The sequence below is a fragment of the Lathyrus oleraceus genome, chromosome 3, assembly GCF_024323335.1.
Source record: "Lathyrus oleraceus cultivar Zhongwan6 chromosome 3, CAAS_Psat_ZW6_1.0, whole genome shotgun sequence".
Lineage (NCBI taxonomy): Eukaryota > Viridiplantae > Streptophyta > Magnoliopsida > Fabales > Fabaceae > Lathyrus > Lathyrus oleraceus.
The window spans coordinates 294733706-294755889 of NC_066581.1; the positions used below are offsets into that span (position 1 = coordinate 294733706).

At 40.4% G+C, this 22184-nt stretch overlaps 1 protein-coding gene and 1 long non-coding RNA gene across 2 annotated transcripts; one reads left to right on the forward strand and one right to left on the reverse strand.

Annotated features, from left to right (window-relative positions):
* Positions 1 to 345: 345 nt before the first annotated feature.
* On the reverse strand, positions 346 to 11110 carry LOC127127170 (uncharacterized). Its single transcript, XM_051056303.1, has 2 exons — positions 10233 to 11110; positions 346 to 2237 (listed from the first exon to the last, which is right to left on the reverse strand). The coding sequence occupies exon 2, from the start codon at positions 2176 to 2178 to the stop codon at positions 649 to 651; it is 1530 nt and encodes a 509-aa protein (XP_050912260.1). The 5' UTR covers positions 2179 to 2237; positions 10233 to 11110; the 3' UTR covers positions 346 to 648.
* A 1168-nt stretch (positions 11111 to 12278) lies between these two features.
* Positions 12279 to 12596, forward strand: LOC127127172 (uncharacterized). Its single transcript, XR_007805249.1, has 2 exons — positions 12279 to 12427; positions 12547 to 12596. It is a non-coding gene; the product is annotated as an uncharacterized LOC127127172 (long non-coding RNA).
* Positions 12597 to 22184: the final 9588 nt, after the last annotated feature.

A 22184-nucleotide genomic window follows, 5' to 3' on the forward strand; every position in this document is an offset into this window, starting at 1 on the left:
CTTTGTTTTTTTTTTTTTTGTTTTAATTGATTTTTTTTTTGATGCCCCAGTTGGCTGTTCTGCTGATTCTCGAGATGCAGCTGAGTGATCTTCTTTTCTTGCTCAAGAAGTCGGGAAATCTCGTCAGGAGTCCCTTCAACATCATCTTCTTCCGCTTCGAATACAGGGAATTCAAAATTGGGAGATGACGTCCGATCATTATGTTCAATGGGTTTGAGAAACAACCTGCATAATGATTTCGATATGAAAAGCTTTTTGAAAATCAAACAAGACAATCGTTATGCAGATGAAAAGATTGCTTTTATTCTTGTTTTTAGGGTTTTTTGTGATCACCGATTTCATGCAAAAAGCGAAAAGGGAAAACAATTGGAAAAACAAATGTTTAACATGCATTTATTTGAATGAAAATATCATTGCACAAAGTGTTGCCAATAAAGTCATCACTTCTCCCTTTGGCATGGGAGAAGGGTTTTTAAACAAAGTGATTATTACTCTGACTTCTGAACAACTGTAGGAACACCCACAGTGACCCAATTGTGATAGATCCCACCAGGGATAACAACTGTCAGTATCTCTTGCATCAACAACTTCTATTTTCTGAACAACCTTTCTGAAGAAAAGTCGGCGCCAGCCCAGGACTTGTTATCTTCAAGCTTGATTAACACGGGGACCTAAATCCTCCAAGATCAGAATACCTGACCTTATAAGGTCTTGAACCTTCATCTTCAGCTGGAAACAACTATCCACATCATGACCAGGAGCACCCGAGTGATACACACAATGCTGTTCGGGCCTATACCACCACCGAGGGTTGACGGGTATAGCCGGCGGGTCTCTAGGAGTAATCAAGTTCCGCTCTATCAACGAGGGATACAGCTCTGCGTAAGACATAGGAATCGGGTCAAAAATGATCCTCTTCCTCTCATTACCCGTATTGGCTTGATTATCATTGGGAGGCTGGTAAGCCTGCTGCTGAGGACGATGTTGTTGATGTTGATATTGCTGAGTTGGTTTTCTCTGTTGCTGCGGAGTTTGAGTTGCTGGGATAGTCACAGCAGCGACCTGACGATATGGTCCTCTGCTTGCACTCCTTCGACGGTGCATAGCATTTGTTTCATTCTCTCCCCTTCTGGGTGCCCCAGAGAATGGCTTCTTAGAACTTGAATAATTTGCAAAGCTGGGATCTTGTATCTTTCCTGCTTTGATAAGGCTCTCAATCCTTTCCCCACAGACAACAACATCAGAAAAGCTACTGAACGGGCAACTTCCCATGCGGTCCATGAACACACCTTGCAAGGTCTCAATGAACATGTCAGTCAGCTCTCTCTCCAGCATAGGAGGTTGCACTCTAGCGGCTAGCTCACGCCACCTTTGGGCATATTCTTTGAAGCTCTCCTTGGATTTCTGACACAAACTCTGCAATTGGGTTCGGCTCGGCGCCATGTCCATGTTGTGCTTGTATTGCCTCAGAAAGGCTTCACCCAGATCTTTCCAGCTCCTGACTGATTCTTTTCTCAGGTCCATGTACCAGTCCAAAGATGCCCCGGATAGACTATCTTGGAAAAAGTACATCCACATCTTCTCGTCATCAGTGTATGCGTAAATCTTTCTGAAGTAAGCTTGCACATGGGTGCGAGGACAGGAGGTACCGTTGTACTTTTCGAATGAGGGTGCTTTGAACTTGTACGGGATCCTCAAACCCTCTACTAGCCCCATATTTGTAACATCAAATCTGAGGGAGTTTTGGCATTCCATCGCACGGATCTTCTCAGCCAGGGCATCAACCTTGCGATTCCTATCCTCGACTCTGACCACCTCATCATCTTCACTCAGCATCATGAACATGTCCTCTTGTCTGTCGACAAAAGGAGCTGGATGACGAACAGGAGCTCGGGTAGCTCTAGCATTGACCTCTGCAGCAAGAGGCTGGCCATCAACTCTTATCCCCCTGAGTTCTTCTCCTGTAACATAACCATGAACGGGAGCAGCAGCAACATTAACAGTCTCAAAACCAGGTGGAGCAATAGGTGAACCACGGTTAGACGCCTGAATGACCGTCTCCTGTCTCTGAACCAAAGCACGGAGCTCCTCCTGACCCTGAGCAACCCCTTGCATCATTGTTATGAACTGGGCCATGTTCGCCCTCATCTCAGCCAACTCGGTCTGAACCTGATCCATGCTTCTCTGATGGTTGAGTCTGGTTGAATACCAGTGAGGTCGCTGATCAGCTATCCTGCCTGACACAGGAACCGGAGTGAGAAGTCGGCACAAGAACACCTGTTATGCAAGATGGTATGAGTATGACGCTAATGCATATGATGCACATGAAATGATCATTTCTCAGGCATTCAAGGAGCCTGATTCATCTTCGAAAGATAGCAATCTGCAGCAACGGCACAGTATACAAGAGCAATGAGTACCAAGTGAAACCAATAATTTCATCTGTAAATGAGCACCCGGATCCATCAGTGAACAGGCTCTGGAATGTACCTGAGAAAGGATATGCATGCAGGGATTAGTTTTTTCTTTTTCTCTTTTTTCATTTTTCTTCATTTTTTTTTCAAAATTTTTATTGCATTTCTTTTGAAAAATAAACATGCGATGATGCACATGATGCAGACACGACTGGCAAGCTGCGCTTCTCTGAACACAGGATCGAAGCTTCGGCTCGAACTCTGATCACAGTCATCTGAAACCCAAAGTCAACTGGTCAACGGTCGTCTGAACCCAATCTGAGAACACTGAGTCACCAACAGGAACACTGAGTCACCAACCAGTCATCATCGGTCACCATCTGTACCTGTTAAAATGATCATTCCCTCCCCACTCACGGGTGTCATCTAGGCCAGGGTAAGGTCGAGAGAAACGCAGGATAAACAACCCTTTCAAGAATATCATCCTGTGCACACCAGATGTATGCACCGATAATACCCCATCAGAGTCTGAACTGCTCGTGATATCAATGTTCCGCTAAGTGGCGTACACCACCCGCTTCCCATGAATCACTCTATTCCTAGGTTTCCTAAATTGCACTCATAGCCTGGGTATTGGGCCTTTTACCTCATAGAATTCCCACCCCCAATCAGAGAAACACAGCCAGCACAGCAGATGAAATGAATGAATGCAAACATTAATGCACACCATAAATGCAAACAATAAATGTACATATATACAATGAATGCAATAAATAACAACACAAAGCAACCAAAGCCCTAACCTAGAGAGCGCTAGGAGAGACTCGCTTAGGGAAGAAGGACCAGCACAGGTCAACTTCTCTTAGGTCCCCAGCAGAGTCGCCAGCTGTCGCATTACGCGAAAAACCGGCGGGAAAACAAGAATAACAGAGCCGCCACCGTGCGTTATTTATCCCAAAAGAGAGAAAGGAAACGCTCAGAGTAAACCTGGAAAAAGCATGGTCTCGCGACCAAAGAGAATGGGATCGGGAGTCGGTTATGCGAAGGGAAGGTATTAGCACCCCTACGCATCCGTCGTACTCGACGGGATCCACGCACAATAGGAAAGGAAAATGGTTGCTAAAACACTGCTCACACACACTCACACTGGCTGAAAGAGGCACAAGAAACAGACTGAAACTGACTCGGCAGGATATCGCATCCTGGGCCTACTTAGTCTATCAAGCATAGACATCAGAGTCTAAGTAGTTCGGACCGGGGAAACAACACATGCTCGCTAGGATGTCGCATCCTATGCATACGTATCTTCTTAGACGAAGAAGAATCAGAGCATTCGTAGCTCGGCTGACACGCACACAAACAAACACAGGCAAAGCTGTAGCACCTCAAATTTGCACTTACCATTGTACATACATTTTCATATTAGGTCATAGCATATCATAGTCCACTGCATAGCATTGCATTGTCCCAGTTGCCTCAAGAGCAAGCAAATCAAGAATTAGGTCAAACTGATCAGGAGATCAGTCAACCAAGCAAGCAAGGGTGTTTCTCAAGGAGCCAAGGCCCTAGGGTTGTTTCAACAAGTTCACATATCTTGGAGGTCCATTTGAAGTGTTTAAGTCAAGGGTTGGATGTTCAGAAGTCATCAGTTCATGCACAGACAGTCAAAAACCCTAGAAAGTCAAAGTTGGTCAACTGTGGTTGATTTTGTGGTTTTGATGGATGGATTTTGTTTGAGAGAGCTTATTCATGTCCCAATAGGCCTCATATATCATGGCAATCAACATCATTGAAGAATTTGAAGCCAATCAGAAAATTTCCAAAAATAGAAACTGGACCTGTAATTTCAACTGCCAAAAATGGAAACTTCTTGATCCTCAACTTGCATCATGATACAAGCTTCAAATGAATTTTTGCCCAACATGAAAGTTGAAGATCTTGTTCTCCCATTTTCAAAAAGTCCAAGAACACCCAAATCCCATGAATGGTTTGCAAGATATGATCAATTCATTTTCACATTTTTTTGAATTTCAACAAGCCATATCTCATGAACCAAAAGGCCAAATTTAGTGGGGTTTTTTCCTACAAACCACATTTCATCTCCTCTTTCCAAAAATATAAATATCATGTACCAAAACCTTGCCAATCAAAATGGCATTTTTTGACTTGTTCCATTTAAAATTCAAGTGGACCAAAGTTTGACTTTTTGAATTAGTGACTTTTACTCACTTTGGCCAATTGGGATTCATTTAAGTTGATATTTGAAACATGTTCCAAGCCCAAATTCGGACAGAACCTACACCCTCCTTTCCATTTGGTAAAAGCTTAGCAAATGTCCAACTTGGTTCTTTTGGGATAATGATGATTAGCATTTTGATTAGCAGACTTAAAACAGAAGATAAATAGTTCATTTTCTGCAGAAATGAACCCTAGCAGCAGCCATAACAAAACCAGAAAACTCTCACTCTCTCATTTTTTCCAATTGGCACGATTTGCATTTTCTGTCAAAAACTTCAAAGGACCACGAGCTACTTTGCTATCCCCTCAACATATCATTGCTTGTGAGCCATTTCCAAGCTTCATTTTCCTGCTGTAACAACATCTCATGTTCTGTTTTCACCAAGCTCCAACAATGGCAAAACTCGATCTGAGTATTTCCAAGGGTTATTGAGCTACAAGCCACTCTCCATTCATCATTTCAAGCTTGGACCTGCGGCTGTTTCAGCACAACAACATCAATCCATCACTGTTTTCATTTTTCTAGATTTCGACCTTAACCGTTTACTATGCCATGCTATGTTTTAGATAGCTCTTGTTATGCTGATTTTAATGAGCTTTGGATTGCACGAAATGGTCAAGTATTCCTTGAGATATGCTGTTTTAAAGTTTATGGATGCATGAGGTCTTTGCTCGATTCTTGATTGTTGGTGTGTTTTAATGATTATGCTTGCTGGATATATGATGCTTGCTGTTTGTAGATTCGATTGCCATGCTTAAATTTTTGTTCTGGGCATTTTGATTTTCATGGTTCATTGTTGATGATGAAGCTATGCTGCTAAAACCCTAAGTGCATAAACCCTAGTTTCTTTCCCAGATTTCTTGTTGGCTGTTGTTGTTGTTTGTGATTGCATGAACCATTTCATTGCCATGCTGTTTGCTTATTTCTATTTGAGATTCGTTTTTTCCATGAGCATGAACATGAAGAATAGCATTGCTGTTAGAAACCCTAGCCATTTTTTCCAGAAAATCTGTTTTCACGCTCATGTTACTGTTCTATTGGAATTGGACCAATCAGAATATTCCATTTCCTTGGCTGATACGGTGCGTTTTGTTTAATGAGGGGAGTAATCACGAAAATGCCACCAGGTCAACCGTGTTTGACTTTCCATTCATGTTATTTGGTCCATGTTATTTCAAATTGTTCATCATCTTACAAAAATCATAACATCATCATATCAACTCCAAAATTCATGAAATTTTTCCATCATGTTCACATGAATGTCTACTATTTTGTCATGATTTTTATTGAATTTTTGGTTGGCTGGATTTTTATTGGCTCTAGGTTTCTTGACATGTATGCTTAACTTGTACCTTTTGCCATTTCTTTTGTGAAATAATGATGATGCATCCAATGATCCTGAAATTTTTTGTGGTTAATCTACACTCATTTATGTTCATTTTGATGTAAAGTTTGTGCATTTATCATATGTGGTTTGTGAGATATGAATTTTTGAAGTAGGGTGTGACAACTTGTGTCACACCATGGATGTGTAAATTCATGAATTTTGTTGACATGCTTCCTGGCCTCCAATTGACCCCAAATTTTGCATGAACCTCATTTCACATGTCTAGTTGACTTGTGATTTTTCTTGGAATTAATTATGCCATTTCCTAATTGTTTGAGATTTTTCTTCCCTGCCTAGTCAAATGTTGACTTTGTGTGACACATCTTGCCATTTCATTTGGGAAATTCTCATGCCTTATTGTATGATCATGAAATTTTGCATGGGCATACTAGACATCTTGAGCTTTGCATTGGTGTTAATCCCATTCATTTCTCATCTGTTTTCATTTAGTTATGATTTTTTGAAGATGACACATGTTTTGTTGACTTCTTTGTGCACATTTGAAATTGTGTTGACTTCCTGATTTTAATTGACTATCTTCCCATGATCCAATTGAGCTGAAATTTCATATGCATGCTATGTTATGGATTGTGATTGAGTATGAATTATTTCATAATTTTTGGAATTGATTATGTTTGCTTTTGAGCTTGGTCTTGCTGTTGACTTTTTGTGTGCTTTCATTTGCCATGCCTTGCCTTCTTTGGTCTATAAAATGATAATGATGCATGATATGAGTTTGAATCCAATTGTGCTTGCTTCTTAAATGCTTGAACTTGACTTTGGTTGACTATTTGTTTGCTGTTTTGACTTTCCCTTTTGTTTTTGACCCTAGGCTTGTCCTAGTGGTCTTTTAGACTTATGTTGAGTTCATTGTTTCAGGTTAAGCATCAATGCTTCAAAGAAACCATGCCAATTTGTTTGAGCTTGACTATATATCATGTGCTAACCCTTGTTTTGTAGGTGGTATGACTCATATGAGTTGGGTTTGGTGCTTTTGCACTCCTGTTTATTGTTAACTGTTGTTTCATTTCCTTCTGATTTAATTGTTGAACTGTGAACTGATTTGGTTTGACTTTTTCAGGTACTCTTAGTTGCTTTGTTTGCTTTGCTTTGCTATTTAGCAACTTGCTTGAGGTATAATTCCTTTTTCTTCATGTAGTCTGGAAGACCTGGCCTGTTACTTGGCCAGGCAACTGTCTGAAGTCCTCCTTAAGAGGCAATGCTTGTGTATGCTTAATTTGTCCTTGTACAGAGTCAAAGACCTCCTAAGTGAAGAGGCAATTGGCAGAACCAAGGGATAAGCAACCTATCCCCTGCTATTCAGTGTGTCTTCTGTTTTGCTCACACCACTGTGTTGATACATTACAAATAAAAACCCAAGATCTTGTGCAATTGTACAGTTGAGTCAGTATCAAATGTGTAGAAGGGTTCCCACTTTCTGAACCCACACATTCTTGTCAAATGCTCTCCCTGGCCAGGGACAAGAGCAATGAGGCACACCCCTCATCTCCTTTCATCTGCTTCACCTTGGCTCTCAATGTCAAGGTTAAGAGCACCATCTACCCAGTTCCAGAGGTTTGTTTGTTGAGGTTGACATGACCCCTCGACTAAAACCTAACCCTTGTGTGAGCCTCTTGTGTGTATATAGTGTGTGCTACTTGTGCTTGTATGTTTGTTTGACTTGCTTCCCGTGCAAGTTAGGTTTAGTTTAGACTAATCCTTGTTTGCTTTCGCCCTCGTTGCGATCGAGACTTTCCCTTTCTCTTGCCACTAGTTGCAATTGAGTCCTTTTCCCTCCGTGGCCGAACTACGGCAACTCTGATTCTCATGTTCAGATGAGATACGTAGGCACGAGATGCGATGTCTTGTCGAGTTTGACTAACAACTAACACTAACTCTTTTCTCTCGCCCTCGTTGCGATTGAGACCTCCCCTTTCTCTTGCCCTGGTTGCAATCGAGACCCTTCTTGCTTCCTGTGCAAGTTAGGTAGTTTAGACTTGCTTCCTGTGCAAGTTAGGTTTTGCTTGGCTTGCTTCCTGTGCAAGTTGAGTGTGTGTGTGGCTTGCTTCCTGTGCAAGTCATGTTTAGGATAGGCTTGCTTCCTGTGCAAGTTAGCTAGAAACCTTAACTTAGGGACGATTTTGCATGACAACATCTAGGCTCGAGTCGTAGTCTCCCTAGTGTTGTGTCTCCCTCTATTATCTGGTTAGGCTAGATCCTTTGTCCCTGCGTAGGGGAACTACATCGCCCTGATCTTCATACCAGATGAAGTATGTAGGCAGGAGATTGAGCTGATCTCTCCGGGCGCCCTTTTTTCTTTTTCACCCTTTGTTTCTTAACCACCCTTGTGTGTGTTCTGGTTTGGAAGCTGATGTAAGTCCATCGAGCGGCATTCGGGTTCCAGTGCGTGTGTTTTGGTTCGGATGCTGATGTAAGTCCAGTGATTGGCATTCAGGCTCCACGTTTGCCTTTGCCTGTGTTTGTTTGTGTGCGTGTCAGCCGAGCTACGAATGCTCTGATTCTTCTCTCGTCCGAGAAGATACGTATGCATAGGGTGCGATGCCCTAGCGAGCATGTTTTTTCCCCAGTCCGAACTACTTCGACTCTGATGTCTATGCCTGATAGACTAAGTAGGCCCAGGATGCGATATCCAGCCGAGTCAGTTTCAGTCAGTTTCTTGTGTCTCCTTCAGCCAGTGTGTGTGTGAGCAGTGTTATAGCAACCATTTTCCTTTCTATTGTGCGTGGATCCTATCGAGTACGACGGATGCGTAGGGGTGCTAATACCTTCCCTTCGCATAACCGACTCCCGAACCCATCCTCTTTGGTCGCGAGACCATGTTCTTTCCTAGGTTTACTCTGAGCGTTTCCTTTCCCTCTTTTGGGATAAATAACGCACGGTGGCGGCTCTGTTGTTTCTTCTTTTCCCGTCGGTTTTTCGCGCGACGCGACAAAAGGCAAACATGGAGCCTGAATGCCAATCACTGGGCTTACATCAGCATCCGAACCCAAACACACTCAAGAAGGCAAACATGGAGCCCGACTGCCAATCACTGGACTTACGTCGGCATCCGAACCAAAACACACGCAAAAGGGCAAACGTGGAGCCCGAACGCCAATCACTGGACTTACATCAGCATCCGAACCAAACACACGCACACTGGAACCCGAATGCCACTCGATGGACTTACATCAGCTTCCAAGCACACAACAAGACAAAACAAAGACACAGGCGGAAGAAGGGTCTCGATTGCAACTAGGGCAAGAGAAAGGGGAGGTCTCAATCGCAACGAGGGCGAGAGAAAAGAATTAGTGTTAGTTGTTAGTCAAACTCGACAAGACATCGCATCTCGTGCCTACGTATCTCATCTGGACATGAGAATCAGAGTTGTCGTAGTTCGGCTAAACTATTCCTGTTGGTTCGTGTTTTTTAAGTGGACAACGTCACTACGCAATCTACCGGATGCTCGACCTTTGGAGACTTACTCACCTGTAGTAGAAGGAGTTGACGTATCCTTAAGAGGGGGCAGTGTTTGTTTGTGTTTTAGGAAAGCTCAAGCAAGAAAGGAAGTCTTATACGAAGGAACCGTGCTACCTTAATTGTCATGCAAACGAGACTACGCGGAGTCTAGCAAACCTAGGGGATACAATCACACCACACAAACATATACAGCATGAAATAAACACACCAACAAGGGGCTCAAACATCAAGGCTAGGCTTTAGTCGAGGGGTCATATCAACCTCGACAAACAAGCCTCTGTATCGGGGTAAGGTTAGCTCTTAACCTTGCCATTGAGGGGCTAAGGTGAAGCTGATGAAAAGATGAGTGAGGGGTGTGCCTCACAGCTCTTATCCCTGGTCAAGGAGAGCATCAGACAAAAGAGCGTGGGTCCAGAATGGAGGGACCCTTCTACGCTCAAGACATAGACTCGATTGTACAATGTACAAGATCTTGGGTTTGTGTCCCAATGCATCAAACACAAGTAGTGTGAGCAGAGGGACGACTCAACAGAATAGTGGGAGATAGATTGCATATCTCTATGATCCACCAATTGCCTTAATCAAGGTCTTTTACCTGCTTAGGGACAAAGTTAAACAATCACAAACATTGCCCCGAAAGGGGGACTTCAGACAGTTGCCTGGCCAAGTAACAGGCCAGGTCTTCCAGACTACATGGAGAAGAAGTCATTACCTCAATGCAAATTGCTTATCAAGCAAAGCAAAGCAATCTTAGCAACTAATGTACCTGAAATCAATCAAGTACAATCAGTAAACTAATCACAAGACTAAACAGCAAATGTTTCACAGTTAGCTATATACAGACAAACACAAGCCAATGCACAAAGGTGCAAGCTATTAAGGCTCAAACTCAAGTGTCAAACCCTGCAAAACGAAGTCAAAATCAGATATATACAATCCACAAGTCAACTCCAATGGAGGCACATCATCAAGCATAGGCCATTTGTGCTATTAACCTGAAACACAACTCAAAAGTGAGATCACAAACCACTAGTCCAAGACTAGGGTCAAAGAGGAACAAAAATCCAAAACGGAAGCTCAAACTCCACATGAAATTCCTTTAATCAAGAGATAACATGTCCTAAAATTAAGGGAGCATGCAAGATTGTATTATTTCTAAGCCTAGGGGTAGAATAGTCATTTCACGGTTATGGTCAATAGTAAATTTCTATTCTAAGCTTTATTTAAATCAAATCAAATCCTACACTCATTTTAATATTTCCAAACAAAACTCCTAAGAGATTATTTAACCCTAATCCTAAAATTATTTACTCCTAATATCTCTAATTATTTCTAAAAATCTATTAGACAATTCTAAAATTAATTCTAAATCAACATATTATCCTATCTCTAAAATTAATCCAAAATTACTAATTCTAATTAACTAATTCTAAAATCAATTTTTTATGTTTCCACAATTAATCCTAAAATTAATGTTTCTAATGACTTCTATTATCAACTAAAATTTCTAATTAGCTTCTCAACTCTATTTAGACTAATCCTAAAATTAAGCTAATTCTAACCGTATTTCTTAATATATTCTACTCCTAAAATTATTTCTAATCATTAATTTCTAATTAGCTTCTAAAAGTTTCTAATATCTTCTAAGTAACCCCTAATCCTAAAATTAAGCTAATCTAATGACTAATTAACTCTAAAATTCCAAACTAAACTAATTAACCTAAATTAACTCTAACAAATACAAGTTAATCCTAATATGTCCTAATCAATTCCTATAACTAATTTAGATTGTGTCTAACAGCTAATTAACAAAACCAAAAAACCTGAAAATGAGGGGAATGAGCCTGGGATGTGGAGTGGAAGGCCCACTCGTAGGGGGTACAACAGGCCAAGGAGAGTGCACAGCCAAATCGCTTTGGGCTTATGAAATGTTTGGGGCAAAAAGCCCAAGCCTGGAGCCTCACATCCAAATTCATCCCTGAGAAGAAACAGATCACGCTAAAGAATCCAAACGCTCAGCCGCACCTCTCTCGCGAACGCGATGCCATCCTCTTCACCGCGACTCAACGTGGGAGCAAACGACTTGATCGACTCCACCATAATCTCACAGAGTCGCTAAGGAAATGAAGAATCGTGAACGTGAATTGATCCTCTCGTGAAGAATCTCAAGAACACAACTCTGAATCCGTGTTCACTCGTCCCCGAACCGCGGTCAATCAAGATTAAAATTATTCAACGGTTCACTCTTACGCGGGGAATGAAATCAATTGAAGGATAAAATCGTACCGGAGTCGCGTGGTGTGCGGAGAAAGAGTCGGATTTGTGCTCGTCGCGTGGAACTGAAGACGAAGAGAACAAAACTATCCTTGAATCGTGAGGAAGACAACGTTGAAGGATGAAGAATCTAAGGAAGGTGACGCAGTTCTTGTGTGGTTGCGGTGTGGAATCGTGATAGCGGTTCGGTTTCTACTTGCAAGAATCGAAACACTAAGGTGGCGCGACGGAGAAATAGGCTCGAACGAAGATGATGATGGAAGAAGGTTCGATGGTCGTTGGTGAGTTCTCACCGTGATGATGGAGGTTGTTGCAGGTGAGGTTGAAGAATTGGAAGAGAGTTTTTGATGAAGGTGATTGTGAATTGAAAAACGGTTACGGTTACGATGGTTGAAGGTTTTGAAGAGGAATTCTTGGATGGATTCGCAGTGGTTGAAGGTTTGGTGAAGGTGGAGATTACCGTTACGGTTACGGATTTGCAATGGTTGAAGGTTGAGAGTTTGTGTTGAAGAAGAAGAAGTTTATGATGAGGTTGAAGAATCTGGAAGTTTGAGAAGTGAAGATTGAAGAAGAATTGAATCGAGGAAAAAACTGGATGAAAAGAGATGAATTGCTTTTATAGAGTGATGAGAGGTTAGAAGAAATTTGTTAGAAGAAAATTTTGTTATTGGATTTGTTATTTCTTCTGTGAAATTATGCAGGTTCACTGTTAGTTGCAGTTTTTAATTGAAACTGTCAATTTCTGTTTGCAGGACTTTTGTTGAAGGTTAAAAATGGTTTTTTATTGCCGGCGTTACCGTAATGCTGTGCGTTTTTGCGTTGCAACTTTTCCATATTTTCCTTTTATGCAGAATTTTCATTTGGATTTTATGCAGAATTTTGTTTTGATTTTAATGCAGAATTTTTATAATGCAGAATTTTTATAACAGTTTTATGCAGAATTTTGTTTCTCATTTTATGTAGAATTTTATATTTTGATTATGCAGAATTTGTAAATGCAATGCAGAATTTTTTTAGTGCATAATTTTGTTGAATGCAATGCAGAATTTGTAATGCAGTGCAGAATTTTATAATGCAGAATTTTTATCAAATGCAAAAATGGTTTGGATAATGGTGAGTTGGTTTAATAAAATGAAATATGGGTTGATTGGATGATGATTTGGATGAATAAACTTTGATATTAACAATGAAATTGAATTGGATTTGAAATGGATATGAGTAAAATGGATTAGTGAATGGTTTATGGAAAAAAGGAAATGGATTATTAAATTGATGAATGGATAACAAAATGAAATTGGATTGATGTGGATTTAAAAATTGTTTAGAAACATGGATTAATTTGGAAAATGGTTAATGGACCAAACTTATGGGCTTAACAAAAAAGGAAAGAATGGGCTCAATGCAATCATGATTAAATTTCCACAACCAAATCAACTTTTCAGTAATCAACTCGGATCATCCAACTCAACTTGAATTTCCAAGATTAATTCGAGAAAAGAACGAAATGATTTCTAACCTCAAATTCTTCAAGATAAGTATTTGTAATGACAAATGAACTTCTTTGGGACATGAAGGAAGCGTCTCAACCCATCTCTCCACCTCCTAGCCCTCGGTTGACTTACAGTTGACTTTTATGGGTTTCAGAGGACATTCAGCTTGACTGTTGAGCTTTGATCATCCCATCCTTGGCCAAATCACTTCACAATGATCCTTAGACCATATGAACTTGATAAAACAACCCTAGAGCTTTGTCTCAATGGCAATGGCACTTGCTTGCTTGTTTGACTGATTCCCCTGATCAGTTGACCTAATTTGTCAGTTGAACTTGCACTTGGGCAAATGGCTATGCAATGCTATGCAATGGACTACATTGTGTTATGACCTAATATGAAATGAATGTACAAAATGGTAGGGTGCAAATTTGAGGTGCTACAATTGGGTATGCCCTTTTTGAAGTTGCCCTCCCTCCTTGAAGACAAAGGGTTTTTTTCCCCAGTTAAGGAGTTTCGTCTTGATGATGATGCTAATAGTATGGACTTTCTGTTGTCGGGGAGACCAAATGGAAATTAAACTCTGATACCCCTTTGGGTAATTGGAAATATATTTGGGCATTCCAAGCTATTGAAGGGTTCACACCTTTCAACACTCGATACTTCAACTACGCCACAATTTATTAATTCTTTTGCTAGAATTGCACTAGAGACTTGCTGGTGATAGGCCACACCTGAGTACATTCTTAAAAGGAATTGAACTGGTTAGCAATTGGAATGACCATGGTTGTCTACGAATGATCTTACATCTTTATGCAATAAGAACAAACTTTGGAGGCTATGAGTCTCCCCTTCTTAATATCTCGAGAGTAATTTTATCATTTTGTTCAAATACGTGTTTTATTTTCTCCAAAATTTTAAGAATGGTGTTTATCAAAAATAAATGTGTTTTCCAAACAAACAGATAAAATACAAAATAATTTGGGCACAACTGTGATGAGAAAAATTCTCTTTTTATTGACTTGACCCTTGAATGGGCAATTGTACATAAAGATGCAATTCCTTAATAAGGTAATTGTTATGTATAAAGACATAATGGCAATAAAAATTGAGTTTCCATTGAGTTTCAACACTGTTATAATCCTTATGTCTTTGACGGTCCAAGCACCTTGCCTCCAAAAAAGTCAGGTAGGTTGATTCTTCGCCTTCAGGGGTACGATAAATGCATGAAAGTGCAGTTCTTTGCCTTGGAATTAATCCTTAATTTTTGCCTAGATCACCCTTTCGGGTTTTCGATCCACCAGGATACCCATTTTTGCCTGAGTCGCCCTTTCGGGTTTTCAACTCAGCGAGCAGAATTTTTATTTTTATCCCTAATTTTTTCCTAGACCGCCCTTTCGGGTTTTCGATCCACCAGGATAGCCATTTTTGCCTAAATCGCCCTTTCAGATTTTTGATTTAGCGGCCTTTATTATTCCACTTTTTTAGGCAAAGTACTTTTTAACTGCATCGGCATTTGTGAGAAGTGGAAATTCATCACTGTCCATAGTCGCAAGGATTAGAGCGCCTCCGGAAAAGGATCTAACCACCACAAATGGAACTTCATAATTTTGTGTCCACTTTCCCCTAAAATCCTTGTGAACGGGCAAGATTTTCTTCAACACCAAATCTCCTTCTTGGAATACCCTAGGACAGACTTTCTTGTCGAATGCCTTCTTAAGACGCCTCTGATAGAGTTGATCGTGACGTAACGCTTTTAAGCGCTTCTCTTCAATAAGGTTGAGCTCATCGAACCTTGCTTGAACCCATTCTGTCTCGTCTAACTTAGCCTCCATCAAGACTCTCATCGAGGGGATCTCCCCTTCTATAGGGAGGACTGCTTCCATACCATAAACCAAGGAATAAGGGGTTGCCCCTGTTGAAGTACACACTGATGTATGATAATCATGCAACACAAAAGGTAGCATTTCATGCCAATCCTTATACGTAAGTACAATCATCTGAATAATTTTGTTGATATTTTTGTTCGCAGCTTCAACAACCCCGTTCATCTTGGGCCGATATGGTGACGAGTTATAGTGTTCGATTTTGAATGTTGCACACAACTCTTCCATGGTCTTGTTGTTGAGGTTGGACCCGTTATCAGTGATGATTTTGCTAGGAACCCCGTATCGACATATGATACTATTCTTTAAAAAACGAGTGACTACATGCTTTGTGACATTCGCATAGGATGCGGCTTCGACCCATTTGGTGAAGTAGTCTATGGCCACCAAGATAAACCTATGTCCATTAGATGCTTTGGGTTTTATCATTCCGATCATGTCAATTCCCCACATAGAGAAAGGCCAGGGTGATGCTATAACATTTAGCGAAATAGGCGGTACATGCACTTTATCGGCGTAGATTTGGCATTTGTAACATGTTCTAGTGTAATGATAACAGTCACTTTCCATTGTTAACCAGTAGTAACCGGCCCTCAGGATTTTCTTTGCCATCGCATGCCCATTTGCATGGGTGCCAAAGGATCCTTCGTGTATATCCTTCATAAGCTGATTAGCTTCATGTTTGCCCATGCATCTTAGTAGGACCATGTCATAATTTCGCTTGTACAACACATCCCCATTCAAGAAGAACTTCGACACCAACCTCCGTATAGTCCTCTTGTCAAGGCTGGAAGCCTCTTCCGAGTATTCTTGTTTTTCCAGATAATATTTGATGTTGAAGAACCAGGGTTTGTCATCCGACTCTTCTGCTATCGTCAGACAATGAGCAGGTTCGTCAAACCGCCTGACTTCAATATTAGGCTGATGGTTAGGCCATATTAACTTGTACATGGAGGCCAAAGTTTCTAGAGCATCTGCCATCTGATTCTCTTCTCGAGGAATATGAGTTGAAGTAATTTTGTCAAATTTTGGGAGTAACTTTAACACATAATCTCGATACGGAATTAGTTTAGCATGTCTCGTTTCCCAATCACCTCTGATTTGGTGTATCACTAAAGCGGAATCTCTGAATACCTCCAGGATTTTTATTTTTAACTCAATAGTTTCCTCTAGCCCCAATATGCAGGCTTCATACTCATACATATTGTTCGTGCATGGGAAGAAAAGCTTTGCAATGAATGGTACATGAAAATTCTTGGGAGACATCAACACTGCCCCAATCCCATGACCTATAGCGTTTGAAGCATCGTCGAACATGAGAGTCCACTGTTCAACTAGTTCAGGTCCCTCAGGGGTTTCTGAGTCTTTGACAACCATGATGTCCTCGTCTGGGAAGTCAAACTTCAAAGGTTGGTAATCCTCTATCGGTTGGTGAGCAAGATGATCTGCTAGTACACTCCCCTTGATGGCCTTTTGTGCAACATATTGGATATCATACTCAGATAACAACATCTTCCATCGGGCAATTTTTCCGGTAAGAGCTGGTTTCTCGAATATGTACTTAATGGGATCTATTTTGGATATCAACCAAGTCGTATGTGTCAGCATGTATTGTCTGAGACGCTTAGCGGCCCACGCGAGTGCATAACAAGTCTTTTCTAGCAATGAATATTTGGTCTCACAATCATTAAACTTCTTTCTCAGATAATAGATGGCATGCTCTTTTTTACCAGTCTCGACTTGTTGTCCCAACACACAACCCATAGATTCATCGAGTACTATTAAGTACATGATGAGAGGTCTTCCCTGAGCCGGCGGCATTAAAATTGGTGGTTCTTGTAAGTATTCTTTGATTTTGTCAAAGGTTGTTTGGCAGTCATCATTCCACTCCACTTCTTGATTTTTCCTTAGGAGCTTAAATATTGGTTTGCATGTGGCAGTGAGATGAGAGATAAATCTGGCGATGTAGTTCATCCTTCCCAAGAAACCGCGAACCTCTTTCTAGTTTTCGGCGCAGGCATGTTCTGAATAGCTCTGACCTTGTCAGGATCCACTTCAATTCCTTTCTGGCTTACAACAAAGCCTAAAAGCTTCCCAAATTGAACCCCAAATGTGCATTTGTTAGGGTTAAGTCTCAACATAAACTTCCTTATCCGAGCAAATAGCTTCTTCGGGTTAGTGATGCGCTCTTCTTCTGTTTAGGATTTGGCAATCATATCATCGACATACACTTCAATCTCTTTATGAATCATGTCATGAAAGAGAGTCACCATGGCATGCTAATATGTTGCCCCTGCATTTTTCAATCTGAATGGCATTACCTTGTAACAGAAGGTACCCCAAGGGGTGATGAATGTAGTTTTCTCCATGTCCTCTGGATCCATTTTAATTTGGTTATACCCGGAGAAACCATCCATGAAGGAAAATACTGAGAACTGAGTTGTGTTATCTACCGATACATCAATGTGAGGTAATGGGAAATCGCCTTTGGGACTAACTCTGTTTAAGTCTTGGTAGTCAACGCACATGCGGACTTTTCCATTCTTTTTTGGTATTAGTACAATGTTGGCAACCCATTGTGGGTACTTAACAACTTCTAGGAAACCAGCGTCAAACTGATTTCTTACCTCCTCTCTAATCTTGAGAGCCATGTTTGGACGAGTTCTTCTTAGCTTTTGTTTGACAGCAGAGCATTCTTCTTTGAACACAAGCTTATGTGTAACAATATCAGTGTCTAGCCCAAGCATATATTGGTATGACCAAGCAAACACATCGGCATACTCGAGGAGGAGCTCTATCAATCTTGCCTTCACTGCATCTTGAAGGATTGCGCATATCCTTACTTCTTTCTTGCTTTCCTCAGTTCCGAGATTGATGACTTCGACGTCCTCTTGGTATGGTTGAATGACTTTCTCTTCTTATTTGAGTAATCTGGCCAGCTCTTCAGGGAGTTCCCAATCTTCTCCGCCTTCGTCTTTGGCTTGGTAAATTGGACAGTCAAAATCATGTAAGGCTATAACAGTGTCGTTATCAACGGTCTCGGTGGTGTCTCTGCATGTTATGATTTATGCAGTTTATTTAGAAAGTGTGTGCATAAGAATTAATGCCATTTTTATTGTAGATAAAAGTGAAAGAAAAGGAACAAAAATTTGAATGCAAATTGCCATTTTATTAATGATAATCGAAGTTCTAAAAATAAGGAGTCCCTACAACATGCCACAATGCCTTGGCCAGAGCACAGGGTTTTGATTAAAACAATAAAATTACTTTTGAAAGAATTGGGGGATTTCTACAGTCTTCCAGTTCTTTAGTTCTTCATTGGGTGTTGTCTGACGTATCCAGCTGGACATCATCTCATCATAAGCTTCTTCGTTAATCATCGCAACTTGATCTCCAAAGACATGGCCAGCACTGGTGAATATCTCCTCAACAGGGGGGATCTGCTTTTTGTCATGCTGACTACTTGTTCCAACTGGGGATGGTTCATATCCCAAACCAAACTTGTTCCATTTTTCGCGCACTTCTATCATTTTACCCCAGCCTTGGGCGTTCCCATTCTCATAGCAGCTTTAGCTCCTTGCCAGGAGGCCATTGACAACGTTGATTTTGGTGACTCAGATATCTGTTGGATTGTCAATACATTCACCACTTCCAAGGACTGGAATGGTGTCTCAGTGATTTCTCCTTCCACTTCGATATATCTGAAAGAAGTCAAGTGGCTAACCAGGATGTCCTCTTCACCTCCAATCACGATCATCTTGTCATTCGTGATAAATTTTAACTTTTGGTGTAAGGTAAAGGTTACTCTGCCCGCAGAGTGAATCCAAGGTCTTCCAAGCAAGCAACTATATCCAGGGTGTATGTCCATAACTTGGAAGGTAATAGTGAAGATGGTCGGGCCAATCTTAATTGGCAAGTCAATCTTAATTGGAATGTAATATGATATAAAATTACATTTAACACACCATCAACATCAAACATCTACATATTAACAATTGAAAAATAAATATTTTCATGTTAAAGTAACCTTATTACAATGCAATAAATATTTGATATCAATATAAACTACGATAATAATCAAGTTCAATCATAATTCAAACTATGATATCATGCTCTTATACCCTAAACTTCTTATCTTTCTTGATACCATTCTAATCTATAGAGGGTCGTGATTCTCTTAATGATACTGCATTATGCCATAACACAAATATAAATGTCTTTCTCTCAATTGATCTTGCACTTGTATAATACTTCTCTCAAGCAATATTGTATTATATCTCATGATTCAACTTTTGGCCTGCTTTTCTTAATTGATAATACACTTGTGTAATACCTCTCTTAAACGATATTGTATTACATTTCATAATTCAATTTTAGGTGTGCTTATCTCAAGCGAAACTAATCACACAAAGAAGACTATATTTTTAACAAGGTAATAGAATTAATAAAAAATAAAATAACTATAAAATAATAGCTAACTTAAATATATAAAACTCATACTAAAATTTAGAATTTTTTACAAAAATAACCCACTTTTTCAAGGAAATTCCCAAAATACCCCTGATTTCAAAAAAAAACTCAAACTACCCCACTTTTAGAAGGAGGCGCCAATTCAATTGGCGACTCCTCTTAAAAATTGAATGCAGGTGCCAATTGGATTGGCTAGGGCAGGTGCCCTAGCCAATTGGATTGGCGCCCCTGTGTATAGCTTGAGAGGAGGCACCAATTGGATTGGCGCCTCAGTGTAAAATGCAATTTTTGTGTTATAAATAGATGCGTTGTGTGAGTCATTGTTCCACGTCTCAATTAATCATTTGGCAATCATGTTTGGTGTTTGTCGCCGATACGGAAAGGTGATTTATGCGAGAGACAAATCTCAGATGCTGATGTTGTTCTAGAACATCACTATGTTCGATCAACTGAAGAGGGAGTTGGTTTGTTGGTTAGATGGGAAAATACCATAAGGGGAAAAAATTAGAAGTATTGAGAGACTCGACAGTATCTTTGGTTGTGTGCGAATGAAGACTAATAAGGATGCTAGGGAAATGATGTTCGGTCGAGATGTCATCAATTTGATTGTTGTAATAAGTTAGAAATATTTCTATTTTCATATAACTTATTTTGTACTGATGTTTGTTGTGAACCTCGTTGTAACAAAAACTTAATGATATATAATGGTTGAAGGTTACAGAAATACAATGTTACAAAAAGCTTAAGACCCAAATGATGCTCCTCGACTGGGACAGTTGTTCTTGTTGTGTCCTGGTTGATGACAGATACTACATAATCTTATCATTTCATCTGTGGAATCCATTTCTGTCCTGATACGTGTGTTGTCTGGCCTTCCTTTTTTCTTTCTACACATCTCGTCATTGTGCCAAACTATATCACCTTCATATGGAGGCCAGTATTTCTCCATTGGTAGTACCGAGAAGCTTTGATTATATACATTCATGACGGTGATAGTCTTGTACACATCAGATAAATGGATGTAAGCGTCTTGACGAGTATAAGTGCATGCTGCAATGGCATGGGAGCAAGGAATGCGGAAGGCCTGGAATTTTCCACAATTGCACCAACTTCTGTTTTGTCTAACAGCATAGGCTAAATTTGGTCTCCCCTCGTTGTGATCCATTGTTTCCTGGACGTTGAAATTTTGCCTATGACGGTCAAAGACTGTTACAACGTGTGTGTTAGCTTTGATGCTCTCCTCTTTCATGACCTTCATGCAACACTCACTGAATACTTGCCCGAATATTAACATTGCACTCCATCTTTTACCTCTGGTTGCGAACATAGAAGCCAACCTATCATAGGTCGATCTTACCAAGGCGGTTATCGGCAGATTTCGAATTCATTTGAATACCCCGTTCATCCATTTCACAAGGTTTGTTGTCATGTGGCCTCATCGACAACCTCTGTCAAATTCCCTTGTCCACTGCTCTACTGGTATGTTATTTAGCCATCTCCCTGCGTCTTCATTAGACTGTTTAGTTTCATCACGATAATATTGAAATGACGGCTGAGTTAGAGCATACCCAGTATTCACCACCTTCTTGCGAAGATTCTTATCTTTTATAGCACGCATGAAGTTTTGTGCAATGTTTCTGATGCAATAGACATGGGTAGAAGGAGGATCATGTCATCCGTTGTCATGGTTGTTGTAGGCACTCTCAATGGCAGCATGTCTATTAGAAATCAAATAGAGATTGGCTTGTGGAGCCACATGCGTTCTGAGATGTCGAAGAAAGAAACCCCATCCACCAGCCGTTTCACCTTTAACCAGAGCAAAGGCAATGGGAAAGACATTGTTGTTGTCGTCCTGTGCAACCACCATGAGCAAAGTACCCTTGTATTTTCCGTATAACCAAGTACCATCAATTTGAATAATAGGTTTGCAGAATGTGAAACCTTTGATGCACAGGTCAAATGCCCAAAAGAGACGGTGAAAGATTCTATTACCTGTAGCACATGTTCCGTTTGGCATCATCGCTGACAATGTCTCCATAATTGCCACAGTTCCTGGGACATATGTTTTTAGTGCCCATAAAAACCGTGGCAATTCCTTGTATGAATCCTCCCATTTGCCGAATACTTGTTCAACATCCTTTGTTCTCGCAATCCAAGCTTTCTTGTAAGATGAAGTATAATTATATGTTGTTCTGATATGGGATATAATTATACTCACCTTCACTGATCGGTCTTTGTTAACCAACGGCAGAATGTCTTGACATATCAACACAGCGCTTAGTTTACGGTGATCTTGTTCAACGTTAGTTGCAATGCAACTTTGAGGTGGGTTTATTGAAGCGATCTCCCAAGAGTCATTTTTCTTTTTATAAGACGCAGCCAAATGAAACTTACAAAGTATGTTACGACATTCGATAACATACCTTCTAGAATCAGTGTGTTTCACTGTAAAATCAACAGAGTTGTTCATGTGGAATTTTTTGATAGCTAGAACACATTCTTCTTTGGTACGAAACATGTCTCCCACCTTTAATTCACCTTCTG